We start from the raw sequence: 27,315 nt of genomic DNA, 5'->3' as shown, positions 1-27,315 counted from the left end.
ACCTGCGAAATCGTGTAGATTTTTCGAATTGGGTCCTCACGAAAGCCGAATGAGTCACCGGACTTTTTGAGCAGCCTCTTGTGCACAGGTGAAGGCAATTTTCGCAGGAACGCCCAGGTAAATTTGCATAACAAACACTATTGGAGTGACTCCAATACACGTTGGGTAAAGTGCACTCGGTACCAGTACCAGTGGTCGTTCAATGTGTGGTGCGGAATTTACACCGGTGATATTATCGGTCCCATCTTCTTCGATCAGACACTGACTGGACAGCGTTAGGTGGACGAAATCCTTGAAGGAGTGATGGATGAGTTTCTTGGGGAAGTCCCGCTGTCACGTCTTCCACATCTGTGGTATCATCAAGATGGGGCACCCGCACACAGCAGTATAGCCGAGCATGAAACTGACTGGATGCGACTTTTCATGCGCAGTAGATTGGGAGGGACGGGCCTTTATATTGGCCGGCTAAGTTACCTGACCTCTCTCCACTCAATTTCTCTCTTTTGGGTTATGTGAAAGATCGTGCTTACACGATCGAGACGGACGTCAGATTAGCTCAAGACAAGGATAACGGATCTCTGCCGCATAATTCCAGCGTCGGTCATCAAGAAAGCCACTGAAGATGTGGTAAAGCGGACTCTGTACTGCGTAGCTGCAAAAGGAGACCTATTCGAAGACGTCCTCTATGCGGCAGCTGGTGTTCAACGGCGCTTAGGAAGTGAAAGACAATAAGGGCACACCGAAATCTGATGTTTCTTCCTTGTTTTCTTTTTGTATGTGTTGTAGTTTTGTGCAGACATCCCGATTATCAATTAGAAACATTTGGAACTGCATGGTACATTTACTTTCTCGAACGCATCGTTTTTGCCTTTTCTCTACACATGGGTTGCTTCCCAGTCTGTTTCTTTCGCTTTTCTTTTTCGCCACGAACCTGTTCTTGCAGCATATATACGCTTTCCTGAAAAAATAAAACCGTCACTCTAATTTGGCTTTGGTCCGAAGCAAGTTTCTTGCGCGAAATATAGCTGCGCGCGCACTCTGTCGATGCGGTGGGAGCGAAGCCGGGATTTCGAAACATTTTATGGCTATTTTACTGCTTTTCGCGTTTCGTCCGTGATCAGAGCATCGCTTCGGCCGCGTTATCAAGGGGCTTTCGTTATCAGTGTCATCAGTCGGCCTTGAGAGACGGATAGGAAGTGTGACGTGGAAATGAGAGGAAGGAATCGCTGCGAGGCAGCGAAACCTGCTGTTGGTGCTCCTTCCGCATCGTTATCAAGGCGATGCGCTGTCGCTCTTTGGGTTTGCGACAGGCAAAGCAGTTGCTTTCAATCAGCTAACTTGAGGGCGATGCTTTATGGATGCGGGTAGGAGCGCAGTCACGTGATATTTTCTTTTTCTTTCATATTTCGTGGGGCTTCTTTAACAGCCGCAAAAAATTAGTAGGCAATCCGTTCGTCGCTTAAAATATCGCAGTTAGGTGGCACCTGGCGGTGCCTACAAATCTCTCATTGACACTTTGATAATTAGGACAGTACTGCTTGAGTGAGATAACTACAATTACCTAATTAAATCTCAGCAATGAGAATATTACTGGCGGCTACTGCACCTGCACTGGAAACAATATGCATTGGGCCTTCTTGGAGTAACGCAATTGCTGTCTCTTCTTACATCTTGGAGCTTGATAGTTGGGGCACCCTATATATATATATATATATATTTGTGTTCCTGTCAACAAAACAGCGCTTTGTTAAAAAATTTAACTGGAACGCCGATGTATTTCTTCGGACACTGCGAAAAAATATCTCGAAGCTGGCGCTGTCCGTAGAATTCGTTCCAACTGGATACGCCTTGCGAACTAACCGGCTATAATTCGTAGATTGAAATAGTGGTCGTAGTGTTAGTAATGAAAAAGTGAATTGACGTAATTATGTTAAATATTTAGTTAACTGTTGATTTCTCGTAGAAGTATGGGCCGCTGGATCGAGTAATTTAGGTCAAAGATTACAATTGTGCTATCTGCCACAGGCAATTTAAAAAAAAATTGTGCAGCTGAAAAAAAGTCACCCTGTATACAAATGTCACGCAGCTCGACAGAACCAAGGTAGTGTTGTTTGCCCTCCCTTGGAGATACTCAAGACTATTTTTTGCATGTAGCCTAATTACATAAATAGTCTTAAGTAAATAATCAACTTCACAAACAATATAATTACATGAAAAATGTCAATGTTAAAATTGTAGAGCAACATGAAAAACTCCCGCTCTTGCTCAATACGCGCTACATAAAAGTGTTTTTCCGAGCATGAAATAAGCCCGCGAATACACGCAAAGTGCGTCGAGTGGCCAGTCGCGCGGCATTAATGCGTGCATCGCGGACTTCCCTACATAGCCTTTATGCACATAAGAAATCTTTATTTCGTGAAATGTCATACAGATGTTTCGGTAAAACTACAACACCTTGTCTCGGGAGTGCACAAAAACAATTTCGAGGGGAATTCCCTCAGTGTCATATCGCGACGTTTCGGTAAAACTACAACACCTTGTCTCGGGAGTGCACAAAAACAATTTCGAGGGGAATTCCCTCAGTGTCATATCGCGACGTACACCACTCTTTTGTGATACCATATTTTCTCATGTAGACGAGGCGATAGACGAGGCAGGAACGTAGCGACTCACTGAAGCCTCGCGCTGCACCCAGACTGCTATGCAAATGAAGCAACCACTGGCGGCCCACTATGAAAACATTTACTTCGTCACCGACTGATATTTTAAGACACGGGCTAGTGCCATCTTGTAGCGCATTACAGGAACTAGCAAGCACGTGAGTATGCGCGGAACGCATATTGTAAATTTTCATTTGTTCTTCAATGTGTACAATTTTACAAGTCGTCCATTACTAATTTATTATAATACCCCGTAGTATACCCTTTGTTTCTGCCTCTTTCACGTCCTGGCTTGTCCTTCTTCTTCTACTTCTCCTTTTCTTCTCTTGTCTCCTCCCCCATCGAGGGTGGGCGAGAGTGAGCTACGCGTACATAAAAACGATGGCAACAAGAGCAGTTGCTGCCCCAACGATGACACGTCTCCTTGACCGAAACGTCGGCTCCAGCGACATTCCTTCTCCGTCTACTAATGTATGCTGCCCCTTACTTCAAACCTCCGTGTTCCTGTGAAGTTATGTCTTGTTTGCGAGAATTCCAGGGGCTCGAAAATCCGTGCACGATTCGGGCGAACAGAGCTCTCTCTGTAGTTCTCGTCAATATCATTGCACTTTCGCTCGGTATTGACGGTATTCGGTTCACTGAGTTCGTGTTGGTCGGTGACCTCGGGGCGTGTGTGCGTGTTCTCAAGGCTGCTAGTGGATGGTCATGGCGCATGTAGTTCAGATAGCCTTCATTGTCATGCGCAACGACGAGTTGGCTGTAGTACTTTCGATTCGATCGCAGGTCATTCCCACCCACCCCTCTCTTTTTTTACATATATATATATGCTAAGGCAATGAAGTGTGATGCTCATAAATTTAGTTTGGATTAAGCTAAATAAGAAGGACCTCGAAAACCAGAAACGTGCCACGGTTGTTAAGAACTCTTGCTCAATAAAAATATTCCTTGAACTGAGCAAGCATTCGACGCTGCGTTTCATTAAAGCAAACTTCTGATGCAAGCGAGTGTCCCTGACATAAGGAAAATGGTGTTAAATGATCCCCGCGATATCTTAAACGACAGCTAGACTTTCCCGTGAGACCGTTCAAAGTACTTCTTGTGTGTGTTGCGTTGCCATACACGGAAAGCAGCTGCATTGGCACGTGAGGAACAACGACAGGCAGCCTTTCATGCACCATGCGGCTGCCCTCGTTTTGTAAGGGTGTCCAGTGATACCACTACTTTGACCTTTTCGGCAGAGCCAAGGAACAAAACCCCTTGGTTTACCACATATTGCTTTAGAACAAAAGCGTCTTGTGCACACCGCTAGTACCGCACACCAGGGGCGGCATGCACGGACGTTTAATAACGAAAATAATAACGAATCTAAGAACGCGTTCTTGAGTGTTCCCTAGACAACTTCTAGGCCGCACTAGAACGTGTTCTTAAATTCGTTATTATTTTCGTTATTAAATGTTCGTGCAAGCTGGTCGCCCTAGTTCTCCCTTCAGCGTCTTGTTCGGCAGGGATTAGAAACCACAAGGGCGCTGTAACGTAAAGCTATTCCAAACGTTTCTATTCCATTTCTGCAAGCAGCCCTCCACGATTGGTGGGAAATTTTTCGAGCCGCTCCAACTTCGCCTGTCTGTCGCACGACGCCACGAGAACCGCGAAACATCCGCGTCTGATATGACGTATACACGCTGATTATGCATGATTAGACCAACCAAAAGAAAAGTAACTATTTCCAATTATCCACCTTTCTTTTTTGAGCGACAGCTCTACTAGTCCAGGTACAACAAGCCCATGAAACACCTGGTTCCGTAAATCTGACCGTCAAGCTCAGCCAAGGTCAAACTGGGAGCCTGCCACTACCGGCGGCTGCAGCGTACGACGCGTAGGCGCCCATATCATGAAAGCGATCTGCGATGTGGACAGAGTGCGCCGAGTGCTGGTAGCTTCATATGCGCTGTGCTTTCGACGCTTAGTTCGCGTTGAAGCGAGACGCAGCGTGGAGGTTAATTCGCTCGCTGTTGCTGCCGCGCCGAGCAGCGTCTGTGTGCTTTCCCAATGCAAGCAAAACCGTGCTATCGCTCGACCAACTTGGTTTTACCGCCTTCAACCACGGCAATTTTTTGTTTGTAGCTTGTTAATCAGTTATACAGGTGCCGTTTCATTCACATCGGGCGTATATGTAACATCTCCATCTTACTATTATAATGCGCTTTAACATTCCCTGCTAGTTGCAATGCGACTATGGAAATATTACAGTAGAATGTTCTTATTCTTGAGTACAGATTTTTAAATAAGGAATAATATTTTCTCATATATCAAGAAATAGACGCAAACTCACATATTCAACACTATATGTAGTGGTAAGACTCCATCAAGATACTCATATCTTGCGTCGGGAGACGGTCCCGGAAGACTATTGGGCAGACTGGCTACTAGGATCTAGTATCTCCATTACGACTCCTCCAAAGCCTTGCACGTCGTCTGCAGAAAAAGAAACAAAATTGAATGACATGCGCAATATATTTGTTGGGGCATCCAGGGATTAAAGTAAAATAAAGAGAGCGAGGAGATTCTTATCGAAAAGCAGGAGCACAAGGCAGCCTAATATTAGAGAATGAGAATGCTGACCCAGCATATCGAAAATCTGCAAAGAAAATTCCAGGTAGGTGCTGCAGTGAAGACACCCGTTGCACTAAAATATTCTCTACAGCTTACCCTATCTTCTTTTTAACGCGACAGCGTTAAGGAGCTCGTGTCGCAGAAAAGCCGGTGTCGTCGGCGTCGGTGTCGGCGTCGGCGGCGTTGGCCGTGAGCGATAAATCCCAGCAGGCACTTCATGAATAAAAAACAACTTGCAAGATGGGCTGGGTGGGAATCGAACCAGGGTCTCCGGAGTGTGAGACGGAGATGTTACCACTGAGCCGTTCGACGCTTCAAAGCGGTACAAAAGCGCCTCTAGTGAACGCGGTGTTCCCTTAGAAACGAGCTGTTTCTAAGGCTCAGGCGTGCGTCGCTTGCTCAGGCGCACATTTCGTTGCCGCGCCGAACGCTGCCTTGCTCGACGCTCACCGCGTCTGATGCGGGGCGCGTAGTCGCTGCGCCGTAGCTCATTGTCTTACACCCCTTGGCGGGTCGACGGGAACGCTATCGCGTTCCACTCTTGAAGGCGAAGCTTAAGCGTCCTCCAATTTTTATTTTTATTTATGTGCCCATTTTTGTTAGAAAACATGAGAAATAAAATACGCTGAAGGGTTGAGACAATGTTGCGCAATTTTCATGTCATGAATATTGAATAATTGTTAATTTATTTATTCCGTTATTCGTATATTTATACAGATGTGAAATCACGCAATTTAATTTAATTTCCTAAGTTGTTACTTAACGGCTTCGTTCAAGGGTTCCATGAGGTATACATTATTTCTCATACCGTTGTCGGTGTCCATCGATGAGTTGATCACTATGCACGTTGAATTGAAGGTCAATGTTCGCGTTGCCGTGCAACGGTAATGCGTCTATAGCTTTGGCACATACTTCGCGGTCGACATCCAGGGGGTGGTACTTGTGACGCGACAGAAAAGCTGCCCTGTGTGTGAATGTACTGCTTTCTAAAAAGCGTTTGTCAAAGCTGCCTTCTACCCGAATAAGGTACTCTCTGGTGAAAAGCCTGCTTTGCTAATTTTCTTCTGTTTGCTGAGGTGTGGCAGCCTGGCTTCGTGCGTCATTTTTTTTCGTTTATTTACTTGGAAAACCTTACAAGACCCATCAAGGGCCATCGATTATTACAATGCACATAATTTCAGTAGCAGTAACGATAATAACTTCAAAGTATATATAAAAGAAGGAAAACGTACATGCTAAACGTAACTACGGACTAATGATGGACAGAAGCGTGTGCGTATGTGCGGCTATTACTGCAGTAACGCTTCTATTGCATATTGCGCCGATTACCATAACAATTTTCCGTATTTCATGTGGTTTTACGCGCTAAAACCACTTTCTGATTATGAGGCACGCCGTAATGGAGGACTCCGGAAATGTCGACCATCTGGGGTTTTAGCGTGCACCTAAGTCTAAGTACACGGGTGTTTTCGCATTTGGCGACCATCGAAATGCGGCCGCCGTGACCGGGATTCGATCCCGCGACAATTTTCCGTAACAATTTTCCGTAAACTAATCCTAAATGCCGGAGACGTTGGCGTGCGGTTGCATTCTAAGTAGGTGTCTAATTAAATGTTTATGTGACAGGCGTGTATGAATAACCTATAAAGCACGGGCTATGCGGATACACCGCATAGGTGTGGCTACCCACCAATTTCCACAGTGGTATAGGTTATCCTGAGTGCAGTGAAACATCAAGGCATCGTCATTTTTGCAATCCACCTTCATCGATACGCAGGTCACGGCGGGACAGCAGGTATTGAACCTGAGACCGTGTTCAACAGCAGCAGAACCGCCTGGGCCAACGTGGCATGGGGTAATTTACATAGCTTATTCGCGACCGAACGCGCCAGCTATAGGGCCCTCGTGGGGTGTTTTTCCCGAGTCTAGCCCCGGGTAATTTCCACACTGAGATAAATTGCCGTATCGAAGGGGTGCTTTACAAGCACTGCAGGGACTGGCTTACTCCATCGTTGTGTGTGTGTGTGTGTGTGTGTGTGTGTGTGTGTGTGTGTGTTTGTGTTTGTGTTTGTGTTTGTGTGTGTGTGTGTGTGCGCGCGCGCGCGCGCGTGTGTGTGTGTGTGTGTGTGTGTGTGTGTGTGTGTGTGTGTGTGTGTGTGTGTGTGTGTGTGTGTTCTTTCGTTTCCGTGGTTACATATGTAGACGCGTCCGACCGAAGGAAAGTGTGCCCTTGAAATGACAGTATAGTAAAGCAGCACTACACACCACTCGCAAAATGATCATTTAGCTTTGGCCTTGGGGCGTCACTCATGCCGCAGTCGAAGCACTTCCTCGGTTTTCGAAGCGCTCCGACCACCCATTACTGCGCGCTCAAACCTGACATTTATATCTTTCCAGTCTTCCGACCTTCGTTCGTCGAGTTGAGCTTCTAAAGTGCAGTGAACTGCCACGGTATTGGTTTCAAGACATTGTGCTCTCCAGAGTGCAGCGCGATATCATCACACGGGCTATTTTTTCAAGCGAAGCTTGTATTGGCTCACAAGTTTATGTGGCGTTGTGGTCCCGCAAGAAAATCCAGTTGTTCACAGAGCAGTGCAGCTGCGGGAAAGGACGGTTTGATGAGTTGACAGCTGCGCCGGCGCCGGAGCGCGAGTCATTAGCCAGGATTCCAGCTGCATAGGCGCGCGCTCACACAACGCGCCCAAAAACTCAGAGCCGCGGACTAAAAGAGGAACATGTACGACGGGTCCGCGTCCGCGTCGACAGTCCGCGTCTTCGTAGTGCTCTTTTCTTCACGTATGCAAAACTCAGAGCCGTTTCGCTTTCGCCGGGAAGGAAAAGGGCAGGAAGGGATTTCGCGCCCCCGGCGCCGCCTGCGTTTCCGTTCTGTTCAGTCTCGAAAAACGGATGAGGCACCCGCGCGTTGTGCGTTCCCCGGAGGAACAGGCAGCCTTCGACCAGCGGTGCAGAAAACTCGCCCGTGAAAGGGCTCGCTGTCGGCGCGCCGATCCGGCCGTTAGAAATGTCCAAGCCCAGGCAATCCGACAGCAACGAGAAGATACCGAGCTGAGGGAGCGCGAGGCCGAAGCAATCCGGCATGATTACGTGTGAGTTACTTAACCGTGACGAAGGCCAGCTGCACGCAGGACAAGCTTCGCTAACCCCCATTTTCCGGTACGGGAAGAGTTGGTCTTTTTGTTTTGCATTTCCTCACCATAATGGTGTGGTTGCCATGGGTGCGCATCGAAGCTTCGACTTCGTGCTTAGCAGCCAGACGTTGCAGTCGCTGAGACAGCTCGGCGATATTGAACTTTCGCTACGTTTTTCTTGTTCCGTTTCTGTTCACCCAGTGCACTGGGTGAACAGCCATGTTGACTACACAATTTATACCACCATGGCTGTGTGTGAGTGCGCTCGTCACTCAGTTGCGTATTTCTTTTTCTCGATAAGTCCCACGTTCATATATCAAATATCCATCTTCGCATTGTATGAACTTTATTATGTTTCATGTGCGTGATTTGGCGTGTTTCACATCGATCGCGTGAAACGAGCTCTGAAGTTGGAGAGAGGTATACAAAAGCAAGGAGAGGGAGGTCATATAAGGGATATCTCCGGTTGATTACCCTGTTCTCGAAAGTGGGAGGATTGATGCGGAAGTAGAGAAAGATAGCGAAATAAGAAGAAAGGAAATTAAGAAAAGGAAGAACGAGCAATGTTAGAGTATTTATGCCCTCACATGAACTGGAGAACAAAGCAGAGCAACTATCCCGACTCTGTCAGTGGTTGCGTACCATAGCCACTCTTATCAAATGCACCAGAGGGCGCTTGAACGTCACGGTGTATTCACTAATAATACTTAGCATAAACAGAATTACAGAAAGGGAAGAACCACTGTTATTTCTGCGCGCGTATACATATAGCTGGATTTCGGTGCCGACGCATTCGAACATTTCTTTGTCAGACCAAGATTTACTGAATTACTCGGTTATGCTGCCTTTTCAAAGAATCGGCAAACATACGTCGGGCATGGTTGATGCTTCAATTTTCTGTGCGCGCTGTTGTCATTAAAGAAAGCGTTGACAGTTTGATTATTCGTTTTCTGTTGGTACTGTTCTCTCACCATCTGTATTGCCGGCATTGCCTTGCTTTAACGCTGCGAGCCCGGTACTTCCAAGTCACGATCGGCATGCTGTGTGTATATATATATATATATATATATATATATATATATATATATATATATATATATAACGCAAGCAAGACAGATGACGATTGTTGTTGCGTGGCACATATGCACCCCAAAGGGTGCAACTGTTTTTAGAGTGGCGTGGCGTCGCAGCAAATGGGAATTGAGGTCCCGTTTCGCTGCTACAGATGACAGACGATAGCCGTTCTCTCAAAAGGACCAGTCAATGCTTTCGCATCAAAAAGCAACAAAGGCACGCGTCTGACAACTATCAGTGTAGTTGAACCCTTTATCGTGAAGGGACAACGATGATTGGCTCACGCATAAAGTTTTAGTTGTGAGGGAGAGCTTGCATGTGTGTATGTCCTGCCTGTTTCAGTGCAATAAGATTGATTGATTGATTGATTGATTGATTTATTTATTTATTTATTTATTTATTTATTTATTTATTTATTTATTTATTTATTGCAGATTTCCGAAAACGTTTTAATGTTGCAAATCCTTCATGCCCAGCCCTGCAGCGCCCAGACAATCCGCCAGTATCCTCACGAGGTTATAAACAAGCAAGCATAAACGGAATAGGAGAGAGAAACAAGCGGGGAGAAAAAAAAAACGATCGAAGAGCAGTGCAATGGCTGGGTGCTGGTGGCAGTTGCCGGAGGCAGGAAAGTAAAACGCCATAGCGTCGAATAAAGACGACCTCAGTGTGCTCCACACGCGGGACGAACGTGTCCCGCTGCAGGTCAAGGCACCGCCAAGGCTGCCGCGGACTATTGCCCGTAACGGCGCCGGCGAAGGTCTGTACCAAACCCGAGGCACTAGGAAGAGAGATAAGAAGGAATAAAAAGTAAGTCTTGCCGCTCTACGTCGGCGACGGCGCCGAAGCGAAAGAAGGAGGAGAAGCGGACAAGGTCGCAGTGAACTTGAATGCTTGGAATATTCTGGTTCAGTGTAGCAAGGTCACAGCGCGCCAAGGCAACGTCGCCGCCAGACTACGTCTGCTCGACGCAGAACCGTGCAGCACAGTACGGACCTGCGAGCGCTCGTCTGCTGCGCTGTGCAGGCGTAGCGAAGACCAATGTGGAGAGTGGGAGAGACGGTTGCTAAAGAAGAGAACTCATTTCGACCCTCGTGTCCGACTGTGTACGCGTTGACCGCCCGCCGCCTAGTGGGAATGTGTGAAAAGGAAAGTTCACAACACAAGAAAGACGAGCGTGGAGAGAAGATTAATACGTAGAATGAGAAACTTAATGCAGGTGGTGAAGCACGACATTAAAAATGGAAAACAGATAAAGCCGTCTCAGGGTAGCTTCATATACTCGCGTTTCTGTAGGAAGCCCGAGAAAAAATATGATGGCCTTTACAACCTGCGCTGCATGAAATTGTAAAGGAGTAGCTGATTTCACGGCGTAAAGTGAAGAAACCTTGTACTGCACAACATCAAGACAGCAAACGAAGAGAAATGGAACAGAACAAATGGAACAAAACTTTGGATGAAAAGCAAATCCCACACTGAAGTTCCGTATACGGGAGCACGCTTCGTATAAACCTGCTGCAACAGGAACGCGCCGTTTTCGTTGGCAAGGGGCTGGAACAAACGCCGGCTTCGCCGCAAAGCCCCTTCCGAGGCATGCAAAAATCGTAAACGGGAGGTTGTTCTTGAGACGCTGCTCACCACCGGTAAAAGGAAATATAAATATATAGTGGTAAAGCTTCGGCTAAGCATGGTGACCGGCGAGGCATATATAGTTTCGTACAAAAAAAAAATACTGGAGAGAACTCTGGCTCTATTGTAGGGTAGCCGCAAGCATGGCGGTTCAGCCAGCAGGGGAATGACGGACAGTACATGGATTTGCCTAATCTTCGTCCTTCTGGCTTCGAACGACTTTGTAACTTAGCAAATTAATTATCTTCAACAACATCCTAAGTTTGCCTATTCGCAATGATTACGCGTGTGGGCGGAAACCATTATAGCGCCTCGCAAACCAGAATCTCTTCCGGTTAACCTCCCTGCCTTTCCCATGCCCCTCTCTGTCTCTCTCTCTCTCTCTCTCTCTCTCTCTCTTAGCGTGTTTAGAAGGCCACGGGCGATTGAAAATTTAGAAGGATAAAGCGTAAGAAAAAACGACACGGAAACGTCTGAAGCCTCAAGCACGAATATTAGACAAATCCGCGTGCAAAACGTCTTTCCCGCGGCAGGTGAACGATCGCAGCGCCAGAGTTGCCTCTAGCAGCTCTTGTGGGAACCTCTATGCGGTGGGCAATGTGTAACGTCTAAGAAACGCTAGAGAAACAAAATAATTTGAACTGTATTAGTATATTCTCATTAGATAATGGCACAAAAGTCACTGCCGGTGAATATCACCATGACAACAGGCTTCGCAAACAAGAAGAGTGGCGAAACCAAAGGCTATACTGGCGACGTTGCCCTTAAATCCCCGCTCCGGCTCGCCGTGAGGTCGTGGATTTTGTCGGCGTAAGCCTTTAGTGGCTCATGAGTGTCCGTGCGCAGTCCGTGGTGGACGCAGGAAAGCGGTGATCACCGGCGAGGGGAGCAAGGAGAGGAGGCGCGATGCCAGCAGCGCTGTGCGAGTGGGCGCGTGGGAGAGCGCGGACATGCGCGCGGGGGTGCGCGCACGTCGGCGACAAACCTCGCAGCCATGGCTGTGACTGCATCCCATGCTCGCGGCCGCGGCGGCGTCCGTTCGCAGAACAGTTCAGACAACAGCAACACAGGCAGTCATATAGATAATCTAGCTCAGCAAAGTGCCCACAGATTTTGTCGGCGTCTGCAAGGGACCTATATAATCACTTTTTTTGCCGGTAAGGATGCATTTCTTTGTATTGCAGAGAAGTCAAAATCTAACGATAGAAAGTTTCAAGAACTGTTGCTGAGCCACGCGGACTACATACTCGTTGATACGAGAAAATACTTCGAAACCCCACGACGTCGCGCTGAAGAATGCTGGCACCGGGGCATCAGCGCGAAATTAGAAAAAAGAAAGGGAACTCTGAATTTCATTTTCTCATCTAATAATCAACACGTCACCGCGAAATTTTAGCGGAGAACAGGGTTTTGAAAGCACGCTTTATCAGGATGAAATGACTTGGTGTTTCTCCCTCTAAAGTCGACTCGTCTTCGCACACCTCCCGGCTTTCGTGCGAAGAGCTGCACGCAATTTCTTTGCACAGCAGTGCTGGCGCCACTCGCGCTGCAACCGGTTTCGCACCGCACTGGATCGCACGCGCCGCCGATCGACGACGGCGATCTGAATAGCGCGACGCGCATTCCGCCATCAAGTTCGAGAGGCACGCAGAGCACGTTCGGCCGAGGCTTAAGTCAAGGGAACCGAACAAAGAACGCGGGCAACGGTAAAGGCGGCCGCTTTGCGCGCCTGCAGCTAAGCTACAACGGAAGTGAATCGAGTCGCGAAACTGCCGCGGAAGGGACCACCACTTCCGGCTCGGTGCTGTTGCCTCGTTTAATGCGCGGTGTGTGCGGAGCAGAAGGACAATACGGTTCAGAAGCCAACCCCCCTATTGTTACCGGGATTAAGCAGGCTTTCGTACGTTTTCTTAAAATTATTATTATTTGTTAACTCGTAACGTTCGAGCATTTCAAACTGTGTACTGGCGGTTTTTCCGCCTTAGCAAATAATACGATCCAACTTCCAAAGGTTGTCGTTGCGTCCGGAAGGCGCTACTTTGGTTATTACTTCATTTCGTTATTGCGCACCAGCAACCTACATGAAATTGCAGCAACGCGCGGTAGATAACCAAGCATTATACTTATGGTTTCTATGATGGTAAAGAGGTTAGCCCGTAGAACTTATCTGCCTCTGTTTTCTTTTTGTGTGTGCGTGTGTGTGTGTGTGTGTGTGTGTGTGTTTGTGTTGTGGTAAAGTACAATTTTAGTTTGTGCTTCTTTTATTGCTTTTCCAGTGCACTTACTATTAGTGCACTCTGTATCGAGTTCGCTTTACATGCAGGCAGAAGAGAAGCCAGAGCTGCATGCATTGAAAAAACGCACGGCGACAAACCAAACTCCCGCTTCGTGGATGCGGCAAGATACCCAGGCAGGCAGAAAAGAACGGTAGCTGCTGTCACTGACTACACGGGCAGAGAAATCATTAGCGCCTCCACTCACAACACCACTATCGTGGAAGCAGAAGAAATCGCAACAGCCCTTGCTATCAAAGCGACGGAACCAAACCAACGACAAATAAACCACCATATCAGACTCTAAAGCGGCATGCAGAAGCTACCTCAGGGGACGAGTATGCACCGTAGCCTATAGGATTATGCAAGATATAAAACCCCGAGCCAGATTTCACCTTTTATGGGTACCCAGTCATGAGAGAATCAGGGGAAACGAAGAGGCTGACAGAGTAGCTCGTGCGCATGCTACATCCCACGGGTGCTCACTGGACGCCTCTGACGACCCGATCCCGATTGACCAGAACTACTCTGCAATTTTAAACTATCACAGAGGAAATAGCATGAAGCTACCACCCCCAGATAAGAATCTCAGTAAGGAAGAACAGGTTATATGGAGAAAGCTGCAAACCTACACACATAACAACATGCACATTCTCCATAAAATTCATCCCGAAAGATATACGGACACATGCCCATGGTGCGGAGCCACGCCAACCTCAGACCACATCTCATGGGCATGCACGGCATATCCACAAAAGACAAACACAGAAATTACGGAGCATACACAATGGGAGGCGGCGCTGTCCAGTTCACAGGAAGAGGTCCAAAGGGCCATCATCCGACAAGCAAGACGGCGCGCGGAAGCCAGTGGGGCCCCTGTCTAGGGGCTCCGCCCATTGAGCGTGTTATTCTTCAATAAAGTTGTTGTTGTTGTTGTTGTTGTTGTTGTTGTTGTTGTCGTAGTCGTCGTCATCCTCGTCGTCGTCGTCGTTGTTGTTGTTGTTCTTCTTCTTCTTCTTCTTCTTCTTCTTCTTCTTCGCTTTTGCTACTTTCCTGTCGTCTCTTCTGTGGCGCTAATACGGTAATGCAGAACCTATAGTGTGTACTTTTTTCACTTTACCATGAATGGTGGTTTCAGTGGTCTTTTCCATGGTCTTTCGTTTTTATTTACTGTGTATTATTGTATGTAGAAACGCACATTTTCGTATTGCGTCTGGCGTAATAGACTTTATAATGCCAACAGTATTTGATAATAAAAATAAATGACAGGCAATCTAAACTAGAAGTTGGAAAGCTTAAAAAGGACAAACAAAAGCTGCGCGCCTAGTTTAGCAAGTAATCCAAGCCCCTCCGCTGAAGGTCAAGTTGGCTTATAACGAATACAGCTCCACCTTAAGGAATGTATATTAGTGCGACGAGGAAACAAATTATTAAAAAAAGAGAGTAGGAAAGGACAGAGCGTGCGCCAAAGACTTCTATTAGGAGAGCGAAGTCGAAAGCGTACGTGATGCGCATGCGTAAAACAGTCACGTCTCTCTTCATTATTTTAGAAATCGTATTTTATTTTTAAAAAAATCGCTTTCACAGCTCATGTCTATTTGAAATACCTATGAAATTCCTACGGAAAATTTGGTCGTCAAAGCATAGACAAAAGTCCGCTTAATAAGCTTACGCACTATAGCCTGTAAACATCAGTATTATCTATATTATCTTTAAACCTAGCGCTGAGAATTCTCTTTTTCTCTCTCTCTCTGTCTTTCTAGAGAAGCCTACCCTGGACGTACGTTCAGAACGAACTCAGTATAACCTCTCTTCTCATTCATCACTGGACGGGAAACTTACAAGCTCCATTCCATAACCTTTGAGGGCTCCGATATTGAGGCACTCTATAAGAAAAGTTTACACCCTTTGGAGTGTATCTCTGCCACGCAACAATAATCGTGATCTGCCTTGATGCGTTTCCTTTCTTGAAAACGCCGCGCCCGCAACTTTCCTGTAGGGAATGCTATGTCATGCTGATAACGCGCATGCCGTTCGTTACTGGAAAGTACCGGGCTCGCAGCGTTAAAGAAAGGAAGCGCATCAAGGCAGATGACGATTATTCTTGTGGGGCAGATTTACACCCCAAAGGGTGCAAACTATTTTTAGAGTGAAACAAAGCCGTAGTTCGGGTTAGTCGGTGCCTCATCAGAAGTAACGATGAAAGCACAATCTGGACATGACAAACGACAACACACGTCACTAAACCTGAAACGATTTATTTCAAAAACTGAGGAATATGTATATATATATATATATATATATATATATATATATATATATAGGGAGAGAGAGAGAATGATAAATTTTGAAAGGCAGGGAGGTTAACCAGGACTGAGTCCGGTTGGCTACCCTACACAGGGGAAGGGAAAGGAAAGGGAAATATTGAGAGAAGGACAGAAAGTCCACTGTGTATATCGCTGACGTGGTAACAGTTTTCTGCTCTGCATCCACTGACGGTCACTCAGTCCGGATCACAGACGGTCGCTCAATCCGGTAGCTTTCAAATATCGCAGCAGAGCTTTTGTGGCCTTTTGTAGCTGCGATATGCGAGGCCATGGTCCCAAGATCTTGTTCAATGTAAATGGTTTTCTAACTGATTTAGAGCTATGCAGAGTCATGTCTTTCATTTTCAAAAGATGGGCAGAAGAACAGTATAGCCTCCTCGACACCGTCCAAACCGATCATCGGCTCAGAAGGCGGTGAAGGTACTTCTGTGCTTTCTGAGAACGTTTGGTTTGCACGAGCAGTTTTGACTGAAGTACTGTCTCTGCACGTCTCTATACCCTCTCTCTTTCTTCCTTCTCTCTCCTCCCATTCTCTCTTACCCCAGCGTAGTGTAGCCAACCAGACTATTGAGTGGTTACCATACCTGCATTCCTTATATCCTTCTCTAGCTCTCTCTCTCTCTCTCGGCACCGCAGGCATTGCACTCGGCGCAATCGGCCATAACAATCAAACAAGTAAATGCGAAGCACAAGCGTAAGCGGCACATCATTGTTTCTTCATTTCGCGGAAGCCTAGGTAACAGCCGCAGTTTCATAGATGGGTCGAGAGATTTCAACCGATGTTGGGTGAATTCAGGTGTGTGGCACTTCTCCAATGCCATACGGTGCGTTAGCTTGCTTAAGTGTTGCGTTGCGCCAGTCCGCGATAAAGATACAGAAACAAGCTTTGCTCCTTCGTGTGCTTTCCTAGCAGCTTCGTCAGCGAGATTATTGCCGTAGATGCCGCAATGACTGAAACACGACGTCGTGTCTTTTCGCGATTATATGATGGTGCGTTTCTCGTATCTCCGACACGAGCTGTTCACAGGACCCGCGACGAAGAGCTGAAAAAAGACATTGTAGAGCCACCTTCGAGTCCCAGAATATTACCCACCGATTAGCCAGTTGGTTGTTAATATAATCAACGGTACCTGGGAGTGCCACAAGCTCCAAACCGGTCCATGTTATTATGTGAGAAATTTGTATCGGATGCCTATTGATTGTGATGGTATAACCACTGCGCCGGTGGAGCTGGTCTGAGTGGAAGAGTCATCCGTACATATGTAGACTCGGTCAAAATAGATATGTCCAAAAATCCAGACCTGCTTGCTTCAAAACCAAGGTAGGCGGGTCCATAGGCGCCGACTATGGGGGGGGGGGGGGGGTCCGAGCCCCCTCCGAAGTTTACTGGGGCGGGGGCTGAGTCCCCCCCCACCCCGGGTGATGCCGGAGCCTCCCCCTCCCTCACACCCACACCTAAAGGGTCATTACCAGAGCTTTGTCACCCACGTCGTTTGAGGTTTCTTTTGACTTTCCTCAACCTTTTCATTTGAAATTTTACTGGGACTAATAGCTTACTGCATCATTGTTCGCGCGGACATGCACGGCTTTTAATGCATACTTTCGCTTTATGCGTTTTGCCTGGGCGGAAGACGGGGTGGTTATGTACGTGACTCGCGTTGTACAGAGGCTTTGGAGGTTCTTGATCGGCGTCAGCGACGTGATCGTCGTCGCCTAATAGATGTTGCTGCATCTCGGTGAGACGAGTGGTCTCTAACCATTTTGTTCAATTGCCCATTTTCTTCGAATCAAAGGGCAGTCCTTCGAGGATGCATCGTGAGGGCCGCTTCAGTTTGTGCACTTAAGCACACCGGCCTCGCAAGTGCTAGTGGTGTGAGGCCCAGTGCACAGAGAACACACGGTAGTGTTTATGCACACACTATACTCACGTGGCCCAACTTCATGCACTTCCAGCATTGCAGTGGTGTTGGTATAAAGGGGCGGCGAACTGCGTGTCGGAAGCGGCTCACCTTTACATGTGATGTAAGGGATTCTCCCTTAAATATGGTCTTAACACACCGTAACTTGCCGAGACGAAAGGCGTTTGTGATGACGGTGTTTTCTGCAGCTGGCTTAACACCGACAGATCGGAATGGACAATGGTGTCGGCAAACGGTAAATTAGACCAGTACTGACTTCTCTGCGCAGCGGTATATGAAGGCGTATTTTCATCCCGTCAATTTCCGTGACTTTGCACAAGTAATCCAACGCAGCCGCGCGTTCTACGTCAATGGCTAGGACGTTGTTACGGGTGTTCACTCTGATGTCTTTCATTTCATTCGGAACCAGCGCCTCTAGATGTGAAGTCACGGCTTGCCTGTTGAGGCTTCTCAGGTTGTCGTTGGCGAGAACTGGCGCGAAACGGATGGTGCAGTACCTCGGCATTCCGCGAAGATCTCATGGTGGCCGCACTCGAACTCGATGATGTGCTGAGAAACCTTCTCTTTGCTTTACGGCTCCGCACCAGCTCGAAGGTGTCGTCACAAAGTTCTTCACTGCTGACATAGTACTACACGGTGCCATCGCTGTCAATGTCGCTGTTGGTGCCGTTGCGTTTCGTGGAGGCAACAGCCGCGGGCACTGCCGAGTCCCGCGAACACGCGTGTGAGACTTCATCTCCATCGCAAATAAACAAGAAACAGCAGTTCATTGGCAAAATCTAAGAAATTCACAACATGAGTAGAGCTGAAAGACTCAGCGTTGTCCTGAGGCATATAAAAATGTGTAGACGCGCCGTGGTGGCGTATTGTGAGAACGCCCGTATACCGCGCATTGAGTGCACTTTCAAAAGACCCAGGTGGTCAGAATTAACCCGGAGTCTGCCACTACCGCATGCCTCATAGTCATAACGTGGTTTTGGAACGTAATACCTAAGAATTTATTTTTTGTGCGTAAGTTTTATCTGTTTGGACGCGTTCATAAATTCACAGGGCCTTTCCTTCCCCACTCTCTTATCTTTCTATTCATCTGTTCTCTTCACCCAGCGTAAGGTAGCCAACCAGATCCTTTCCTGGCTTAATTCCCTGATTATGCGATGAGACTCTAGAGCCTTCTGTGTCACTGCCCATCCTTTGATGCTCAACGACGTACTCTACAAGCTGGACTCAGCCTATTAGATAATATAGCGCTCTCGGAGGAAAAGATCCTGGTACCATGGCCTGTGCATTATTGAACTCAAAAGGCCACAAAAGCCATTGTGTACTTCTTGAAGGCTACTGGACTGTGCGAACGCTTGTGACAGCGGACATCCCTCAGCAACTCACTATTTTTCCTTCTTATCTTTTCTTCCTCTTTCCCTTCCCCAAGTGTAGGGTAGCCAACCGGGCACCTGCTTGCTTAACCTCCCTACCTTTCCCTCTTCGTTTCTCTCTCTCTGCCTATTTCTTTCTGTTCTATCTCTTTCTCTAGCTGCGTTGCCCATTTAACGCCACCGAGCGTCTTCGTCTGACATCAGGCCGCTCTATGGATGCGGTCGGACTGTCGCGCGCGCGCCGACAGCAGCGCCACTAGGAAGCGCGCAAGTTCTCGCGGGCATCTGCGGCCCTCTTAAACCACGTAGTTGTGTCATCCTGACACGTGCACCTGTAAGCGCAAGTGCAGCCGCTGTCTGCATTCACGGCACATCGTGGAGATGCTTCGCCGCGCCGCCGTCTCGGAGGCGCCAACGGTCGACCGCGTGGCTTCGCGCCCGCAACTGTTCGAGAAGCCCGCTGCGGTCGCAAAAACTGGCAACGCACCGGCGCCGACGTGTCGCAGGGTCGAGCGTCACGGGGAGAGGCCGAAGTCGTCGCTAGGTGTTCTCTTCCTCGGCGCCTGCTACAGCGCAGACGGCGCAGTCCCGCAATAAATTTGGCCGACGTTCCAGAGTCGTTCCGCGCTGCTCATGCGGCGGGCTCGGCCAGGCGGCCAGGCTGGCGCCGGCCGGCGTGCGTTGAGTCTGATCCAACGGGAAAGGTGGCGCTTCGGTGTCGCGACTGGCTGCCTGTGCCGGCGGGTCGATAGTAGCGCCGTCTGGAAGTCGGCAGCAGCTGGTGGCTTGCAGAGACTCGGGTGAGGCAACCGACAGCTCGTTTCTGTCGGTCTGGTGCGCGCCGGCTGCTGCTAGCAGACACGCGTGTCGCTGATGGCAGAGTACGGATGGTGCGGATTTTTAAGTGGACAGAAAGAGGGGGAGGGACAGTGTTTCGGGGAGGGGGAGTGTTTCACGCAATTTCCGAAATTAGGTTAGTCACAATGAAGAAACCGAGGTGTGTGGTTTCCTTTCGCTAAACAGAATTGGCGTTCATACTGACGAGAGACGTGTGTTAAAATGACGCGGAAATAGAACTATCGGGAGAAGGTCAAACAAAATTCAGGGATATGTCGAAAAGAAGAAAAGACTAACCATTTGCTATTGCAGATTGTTCAAAATTGCCAAAAAGCAGAAGTGGCTGGCTCTCGTAAGCACGTAGGTTAAGGAAGAAAGACATCCAGTTTAAGAAATCCTGTAGCCTTCAGGAAACGACCCTAACGGGTTCGTATCCCTGCGCGCTGTAACTGATACACATAACTGTAGTGAGCCCTGAGCCCTACTTTGGTGGCGAGGTTTCTTAAAGAGTCTTTCCAGTGAATCAAAGTACTTTCTTTGAAGTTCTGCTATACATAAGTATCTCCAAGATACACATATTTAGAAATGGAGATATTAGTAAAGAAGGAGTGGCAAATGTCACCGTGCGTGTTCAACAAGCCATGTTATTCTGTTTATTCTGACAACTGGGTATCTTTCTTCTTTTTTAATTTTTAACTGAGCCACTCGCGGACACCTGGTTTTAAAGAAAATAGTTCTCGGGAAATATAAGAAAGCCACTGTCATTCGTAAGCAATAGCATGTGGAAGTATTGCACGGCCCTTCTTGCTCTTCTCAGAGTACTCTAAATTTCACGCGACAGAAACTTCCGTCTTTATTAGTAGTGCATCGCTAAAATATAATGTGTGATTTGAAATGAAGCCCATGCTGAGGAATTCTCGACATAAGCCCATTGGGCAATCTGTTGAACTTCATCGCAGTACATCAGCGTAGCTCAGTGAGTAGCACATTAGGATATATATATATATATATATATATATATATATATATATATATATATATAAACGAGAAGAAAGGCGGTTAACCGAGGGGCCCGATTTTTATTAGTCATATCATAAGAAGCCAACAAACACTGACACCAAGGACAACAAAAGGGAAATTACTTGTGCTTAATAAAATGGAATAATGCAACGATGAATTAATGGGAATTAAAGTTGATGAAAAAACAACTTGCCGCAGGTGGGAACCGAACCCACAACCTTCGCATTTCGCGTGCGATGCTCTACCAATTGAGCTACCGCGGCGCTGTTTCCCCAACCACTTTAATCCCCATTAATTCATCGTTTCATTATTCTATTTTATTAAGCACAAGTAATTTCCCCTGTGTTGTCCTTGGTGTCAGTGTTTGTTGGCTACTTATGATATATATATATATATATATATATATATATATATATATAATAACATATAATATAATATAATATATATAATGTGTGTGTGTGTGTGTGTGTGTGTGTGTGTGTGTGTGTGTGTGTGTTTGAATATCTCTGCTTAGATTCAACAAAGTTTCCCTCAGCAACTTCAAGAATGTGCTTTCTTCTAATAACGTACGCATTTACGGCATTTCTTCAGCACTTACACTGCTTCATTAGAGCAGCGTTTTGGTCAGGACCTAAACACTGCCATAACGCAGCACTGAATGCCAACCAGTGTCATAAATGCGCATGTTATTAAAGGAAGTGCCCTCTCGACATTGCGAAGGGAAACTTGTTGAAACTCGGCCGATATCTTGAAATATAATTTTTGAAAATGCTACCCATTGAACTACGCTGGCGTACTGCATTTTGGCGTACTAGGTTCATCATCATCATCATCATCATCATCATCATCGTCGTCGTCGTCGTCGTCGTCGTCGTCATCAGCCTGGCTACGCCCACTGCAGGGCAAAGGCCTCTCCCATACTTCTCCAACCCCAGTCATGTGCTAATTGTGGCCATGTCGCCCTTGCAAACTTAATCTCATCCGCCCACCTAAAATTTCTGCCGCCCCCTGCTACTCTTCCCTTCTCCGTTGGGGTTCGACAGATGACCAAAGGGGCAATGCGCAAAATTCTTAAGCATGGCCGGACACTTGGGACAAAAAACACAAACCGAATCAGAGCGCTGCTCTTCGGTTTATATCCTCGTCCCAAGTGGCGCTGTCACTCTTCGGGTCATGTACAACCAACTAGCCAGATATTCGACGTTACCATATGCTATGTTATTTTTCAGCTGTAAACCGCCACTCATTTTTTTTTTAAATTTACTTACGTTACAATTAAGCTCATACAGCGCATTCTTTGCAGCTGTTTTCTTGTGGAAGCGAGGTGACACAAAGTGAAAGCCGCTGGCACCATTTATTACTCAACGACTCTAATATTGCGGCAGCGGTCACTTAACTGCATGGTGTGCATGCATGCATACCGCTCTCGCACCGCCATGTTGTTCACAGATATATAGTTGCTGCTGGCTTCTTGCACTAATGGAACGCGGTGCGGCGGTGCTAAAGCGTCGTTCCAAATTTTTTACTTTCTTACGTGTGCGTGCTGAGTTAGTGCAATTTTCTTTAAGAGTCGACAATTCTGCAACGCAGATTTATAAGCTTGTAGACGCGAGGTCCTTGCATTGTTTCGATGTTAATTGTTCGTATATACTGCTGAAAGTTGTGCCGGACGTCCAACATAGTGTTATTTACCTGATGATCCTTGCAGCGCGGCATAGAACTATATCTTCCCCAACTGAACCGTGTTCTATTGCCACTGATGTCCTTGGTTTTAGCGTTCCGGTTGCACGGACTTAACTGGCGCGGATTCATCCTATTGACCGTGGTTTTCGGGGTGTTCTTTGCGTTCTCCAACGCCTCGGTGTGGCTTGGCTATACCTATTCTAAATACTCTCTATTCTTTCTCTCTTCTAAGCCGTGGTAGCTAAGTTGGAATAAATAATAGTTAACAGACACTCCTGTAACCATCGTTCTCATTTTCTACACGAATCCGCGTAAAGTGCTCGCGCTGGCCGGAAATGCCCAGAGTGAAACAAATGTTCGTGGCACATGTGCATGAAGTGAGTAAACGAGAAGCGCGTGTTCAGCTTTCACTAGGAGTTGAGACTGACTCCAACCAAATAACTGAATTTTATTAGCCCGACGTTTCGGAGCCTATTCGGCTCCTTCTTCAGGGGGTTTTTCTTCGGGGGGTGGCGGTGTGCCGCTTTTAAAGCGTCTTGACGCTTAATAAAATAAACTTTTGTTATTTAATAAATAAAATTCAGTTATTTGGCTGGAGTCAGTCTCAAGTTCTAATCAATTTCCCAACCAGACAGGCAATTCAGCTTTCACTGTGTGAGTTCATTAGCATGACACAAGACCGGCTGACTTCTCGTTCCTGGCAATATCTACGCGGGCGCGATCGAGCGATCTTGTTATCTCGGCACCTGTGAGGAATAGCCGTATGCATTAAAGCAAGGGACTGATGTTTTCGGATGCCCCTGATAAAAATCTGAGTAAACAAAGTTCTACGAGGGGGAGCACGCGTGTCGCCGATAAACGGTATCGTTATCTACGAAGCGCATCGGCACAAGAAGAGAAGATCGCTCATCGACTATTTATTATTGCCTCCAATATTCGGAAACTGTGGTGCGAACATTGGGGTGAGCCGTTCAGATGTAACGAAAAGAAAAGCAGGGAAGTTAACCAGACAATGCCTCCGGTTGGTCATGTGCAATTGATATACGTCAGAAATCTGCATTCCATCTGACGTTCCGACGGCGAACATTGTTCTACTGTGAAGTGTCGCCCTATGTCATGTCTTCCTTCTGGCGACAGCCTGCCGCCGCTACTCTTGTTCCGTCTGTGCATCTACGCCTGTCAGTTAATCTCGGCAACAGAAGGATTGCTCGTTAACGTCTCCACCAGAGTGATCGCATCTTACTGAGAAGACATTCGAAAGGCAACCGGTTCAAGCTGGAAGAATTTGAACACGGCAAGTGCAGTGTTCTCCAAGTGTTTCTGAAAGGTGGAACATGATCCTGACAAGGGAGCCCTGCATTGGAAAGTTATTCAGCTTGGTTCGTGTGACGGACTTCTTGACCCCAAATGTCATTCGTTGAATGCTTCATCGCGGGTTTGCATTCTTTCCATGGCCATGTAATCTAGAAAGTTCGAAGTTTTTTCCTCCTTTCTTTACTATTTTTCTTCTTTCTTTCCTCTCTCTCTTGTTAATGTTGTCAGCGTCGGCTGCAGACGTATACATGGCGAAGAAACACACATGTTCGTAACAGCGAATGCGGATTACATCAGATTTTTCTTTTTCCGGAAGGAAAGAACAAAAGAATGAAAAGAAGAGTAGAAAAGCGAACAAATGTTAGGCTGTCCGGTACAGCACGCGTCGTTCTGCAGTTTGTTGCGCAATATAGCTGGCGTTGTTTTGCTGATGCAGTATTTACCTTCGCTCGACCAAAACGCCCAGACTCTCACACGCGCACGCATGACGCACACGCAGGTACACCCAGAAGTACGCAGTCGCGCACGCACGCACGAACACAAAACACACATACACGGGCACAAAAACAGCGAGCGCCTGCGCGTCGGAAGAAAACTTGGCGCACGCTCCTTCCTGCGCAAACTGGATCGCGCTGACCGAAACAGAAGTCCCTCTGGCAGCGCCGCGGCGCGGCGTCGGACTCCGTGACGCCCGCCGGTGCCCTTGCCCAAGTTGATCCACTAGCCCTCTCAACTACGTCAGCGGGCGAGAGGCAAAATGCGCTATCCGAGCGGCCGCCGGGCGCAGTGTGTACGCTAGAGCTTGGGCACGTCGCACGTGCCAACCCCGTTCTCTATCCAGCCTCGCGCACTCTCGCCAGGCCTCTGCGGCAAAGGCCCACCCATTCATTCGCCAACCGCGCGAAGTTGTGCGCCGCACTTGGCCGTAGATATAGCGCCCCGTCGCACGCCACTATTCAGATCATCTTGTATAGCTTTGAAACGCCATATCGAGCAGCACCAGCTGCGTGATTCGTACTTTATTTGTTTCTTTTTCTCCCGCGCTGTCTGTGGGAAAGAAAGAAGAACACATAAGTCCCGCAACTGCTGGCTTTTTCAGCGTGCGGGAGAGCGCGGGGCACGGAGCGTGAAGCGAAGCGCCACGTAAGAAGAATACAGTCCTCGCGTCCGCGCGCGTGTGTCGCGTGCTATAGCAAGGAGGGAGCAACTGCAACTCGTGATCCACCGGCTAGTTGAGCATTTTTTTCCCCCTTCTTCTTCCTCTCTCCCGATATCGGCGAAGAGTAAAGACAAGACCCCGACTGCTTGCCTCTGCTGGTGAATACTTGCTCTCCGGTGGCGCGCAGCAGCAGCAACAGCCCGACTCTGTGATACGCGACTTGAGCCTCCCCTGCCTCCGTCCGGCCTTTCTCTGCTCAGCATCCGGGAACGTTTCTCTCCGACCTCGAGCCACGGACTCCAGACCAAGGGAGCGGCATCCGCACCTCCTCGGAGAGCCATGGCCTACTCCCCCGTCAAAGTGATGCGTTACAAAGTGAGTCTCATCTTTCTGAACTGTTTTGAAGACAGGGCAATTAAGATAGGAGAAAGGAAAAGTGCATTCTATTGGCGGTAGTAGCACGTGTTCATGCCTCGTGCGTAAACGCTCTTCAATGTATCTAGAAGGTATTTCGCCTTTTGCTCCTCGGAGGTTTTGGCAGAGCCAGGTGTCTTGCGTGCCTCTCAAATTTCCCTCAATGTTTTCGTTTCCCAAAGGGTGGTCCACTTTTCTGGGGCCCGGTTTATTATGTTGTCTTCTTCTTTTTTCGTATAGTTACGGCGCGCAGCCTAGCCGTCATCTTAACGGTCTGCAACGGGGCCGTCAGTATCATTAGTGGAAGTGCCACGATCGACACTATCGATCTCGGACTAAAGAGAGAGAATGTGTTCGCAGAGCTTTTCCGGCTTGGGCAGCAGGCAGACCGCGCCTGTCGCGCAACGAAGAGCTGATAGAAGGATTACGTGTGCTACATATCTCGCATGGGCCCCACAGGAATGGCCGAAGCACGTGGCCTTTTACTTTCGGCTCGCATTCAATTAACTTTACGTCGAGTAACGCAACCGAGGAAGTGAAAGCCGACTCGCAGCGTGAAATATGTTTTATGCGGATAACATTGCACGTGTGCGCTGAAAGCGGGACCGTGAGTCCGCATGTTTCACAACCTCGCATGTTTGCTCCATGTTGTTGCGCGTATACGTGCCCTGCGTAGTCGGATTCACAGAGAGGCTGGGCCGTTACGTTTCAAGCGCTACAAAGCGTATGAATGCGGGTGCCACTTATATCGCGTGACCGCCGTGGTAGAGACACCTCAAGATATCGATAAAGGTGAGAGTACTACTCAATCATTTGGACGTAGTAGGTGTCGAGAGTCGCTAGAATTAATGTTTGGGAACGTGGACTGAGTGCACATAATATCGTCAAAAAGGCTGAGACACCTTTGCCTAAACTGACAGACTGTTGCGTTAACAGAGGGTTGCGGATGCGTAGAGGTCGACTTCGTAAACACTGTGGAGGCAGACTAACGGCTAAAGGTAATCGGGACATGTAGCATCACTAAAGGGCTCGGCTAGCCGTAAACACTTGCTTCGTTTCATGTTAAGGTTACCCATGAGAGAGAGCGAGAGAGAGTGATACAAGCTTTAATAATACACTGGAGGTGTTAGCCTGGCTGTTCGACTGACATGCTACTCCAGGAAAAAAACTACTCTTAAATCGTTGAATAAAGTTTGTTATGCTAGAACACATCATCTGTTATATGTTCTATTTTGTTGAAAGTAATCCGGCTAAAGCTAGGTTTACATTAAAAAGGGAAGAAGAAAAAGAACACGGGCAGCTTGTTGACAGTGTTATTTTGCCGTTAATGTTGTCGAAAGCGCAAATTGCCTTCATCTGCCCAACAGATTGCAGGCAATTCTCCTTTGTACTGGCATTTGTGCGCAACAGCTTGCCTGCTCCTTCTACACCTTCAAAGCTACGGCGTCGTAAACTTGAGTACGCGTTGAGAAAGACAGTCTGTCCCACTTTTTAAACAGCTATATAAGGTTTGAGGCCTAGTTAAACGTGCAGGCACAATATGATTTATTTGTGTTTTTTTTTCTGTCTGTAAACAGAACAATCGCTCTGAGCGAGAATTCCGTTCACTGGCGCAAGGCTCACGAAGTAGTTCACTACAGAAAAGCGCTAACGTAAACAAGTTTAGCCTTGTCGCATACACAACGGAGAAGGGAGGGGATAGTTGAGTAGATGCACCAACATTTTCTATAAGAACAAGAATGATTAATTTCTGCATCCAAGAAAGGGGGAGGGGGGAGGCTCCAATCTAAAGCGAAATAAGTTCGCTTGACAGGCTTTCGAACTCCACTTTACATGGCAGTTCACACACAGGAAACAGCAGTTTCCTGTATCAA

General features: G+C 47.6%; 1 protein-coding gene and 1 non-coding gene across 2 annotated transcripts in view; one reads left to right on the top strand and one right to left on the bottom strand.

The window, feature by feature from the left end:
* Nucleotides 1-21,061: 21,061 nt before the first annotated feature.
* TRNAS-CGA (transfer RNA serine (anticodon CGA)) lies at nt 21,062-21,134 on the bottom strand. The gene has a single exon. It is a non-coding gene; the product is annotated as a tRNA-Ser (tRNA).
* A 3,505-nt stretch (nt 21,135-24,639) lies between these two features.
* Nucleotides 24,640-27,315, top strand: part of LOC135900642 (sodium- and chloride-dependent glycine transporter 1-like) — a 116,384-nt gene continuing 113,708 nt past the window's right edge. The window contains exon 1 of the mRNA XM_065430147.2: nt 24,640-25,402. Coding sequence (XP_065286219.2) covers nt 25,367-25,402 — 36 coding nt within the window. The 5' untranslated portion in view covers nt 24,640-25,366. The remainder of the gene's footprint in view (nt 25,403-27,315) is intronic.

The sequence above is a fragment of the Dermacentor albipictus genome, chromosome 3, assembly GCF_038994185.2.
Source record: "Dermacentor albipictus isolate Rhodes 1998 colony chromosome 3, USDA_Dalb.pri_finalv2, whole genome shotgun sequence".
Classification (NCBI taxonomy): Eukaryota; Metazoa; Arthropoda; class Arachnida; order Ixodida; family Ixodidae; genus Dermacentor; species Dermacentor albipictus.
Note: the sequence above shows the minus strand (reverse complement) of the source record. Positions and strands in the feature narration are given on the sequence as shown.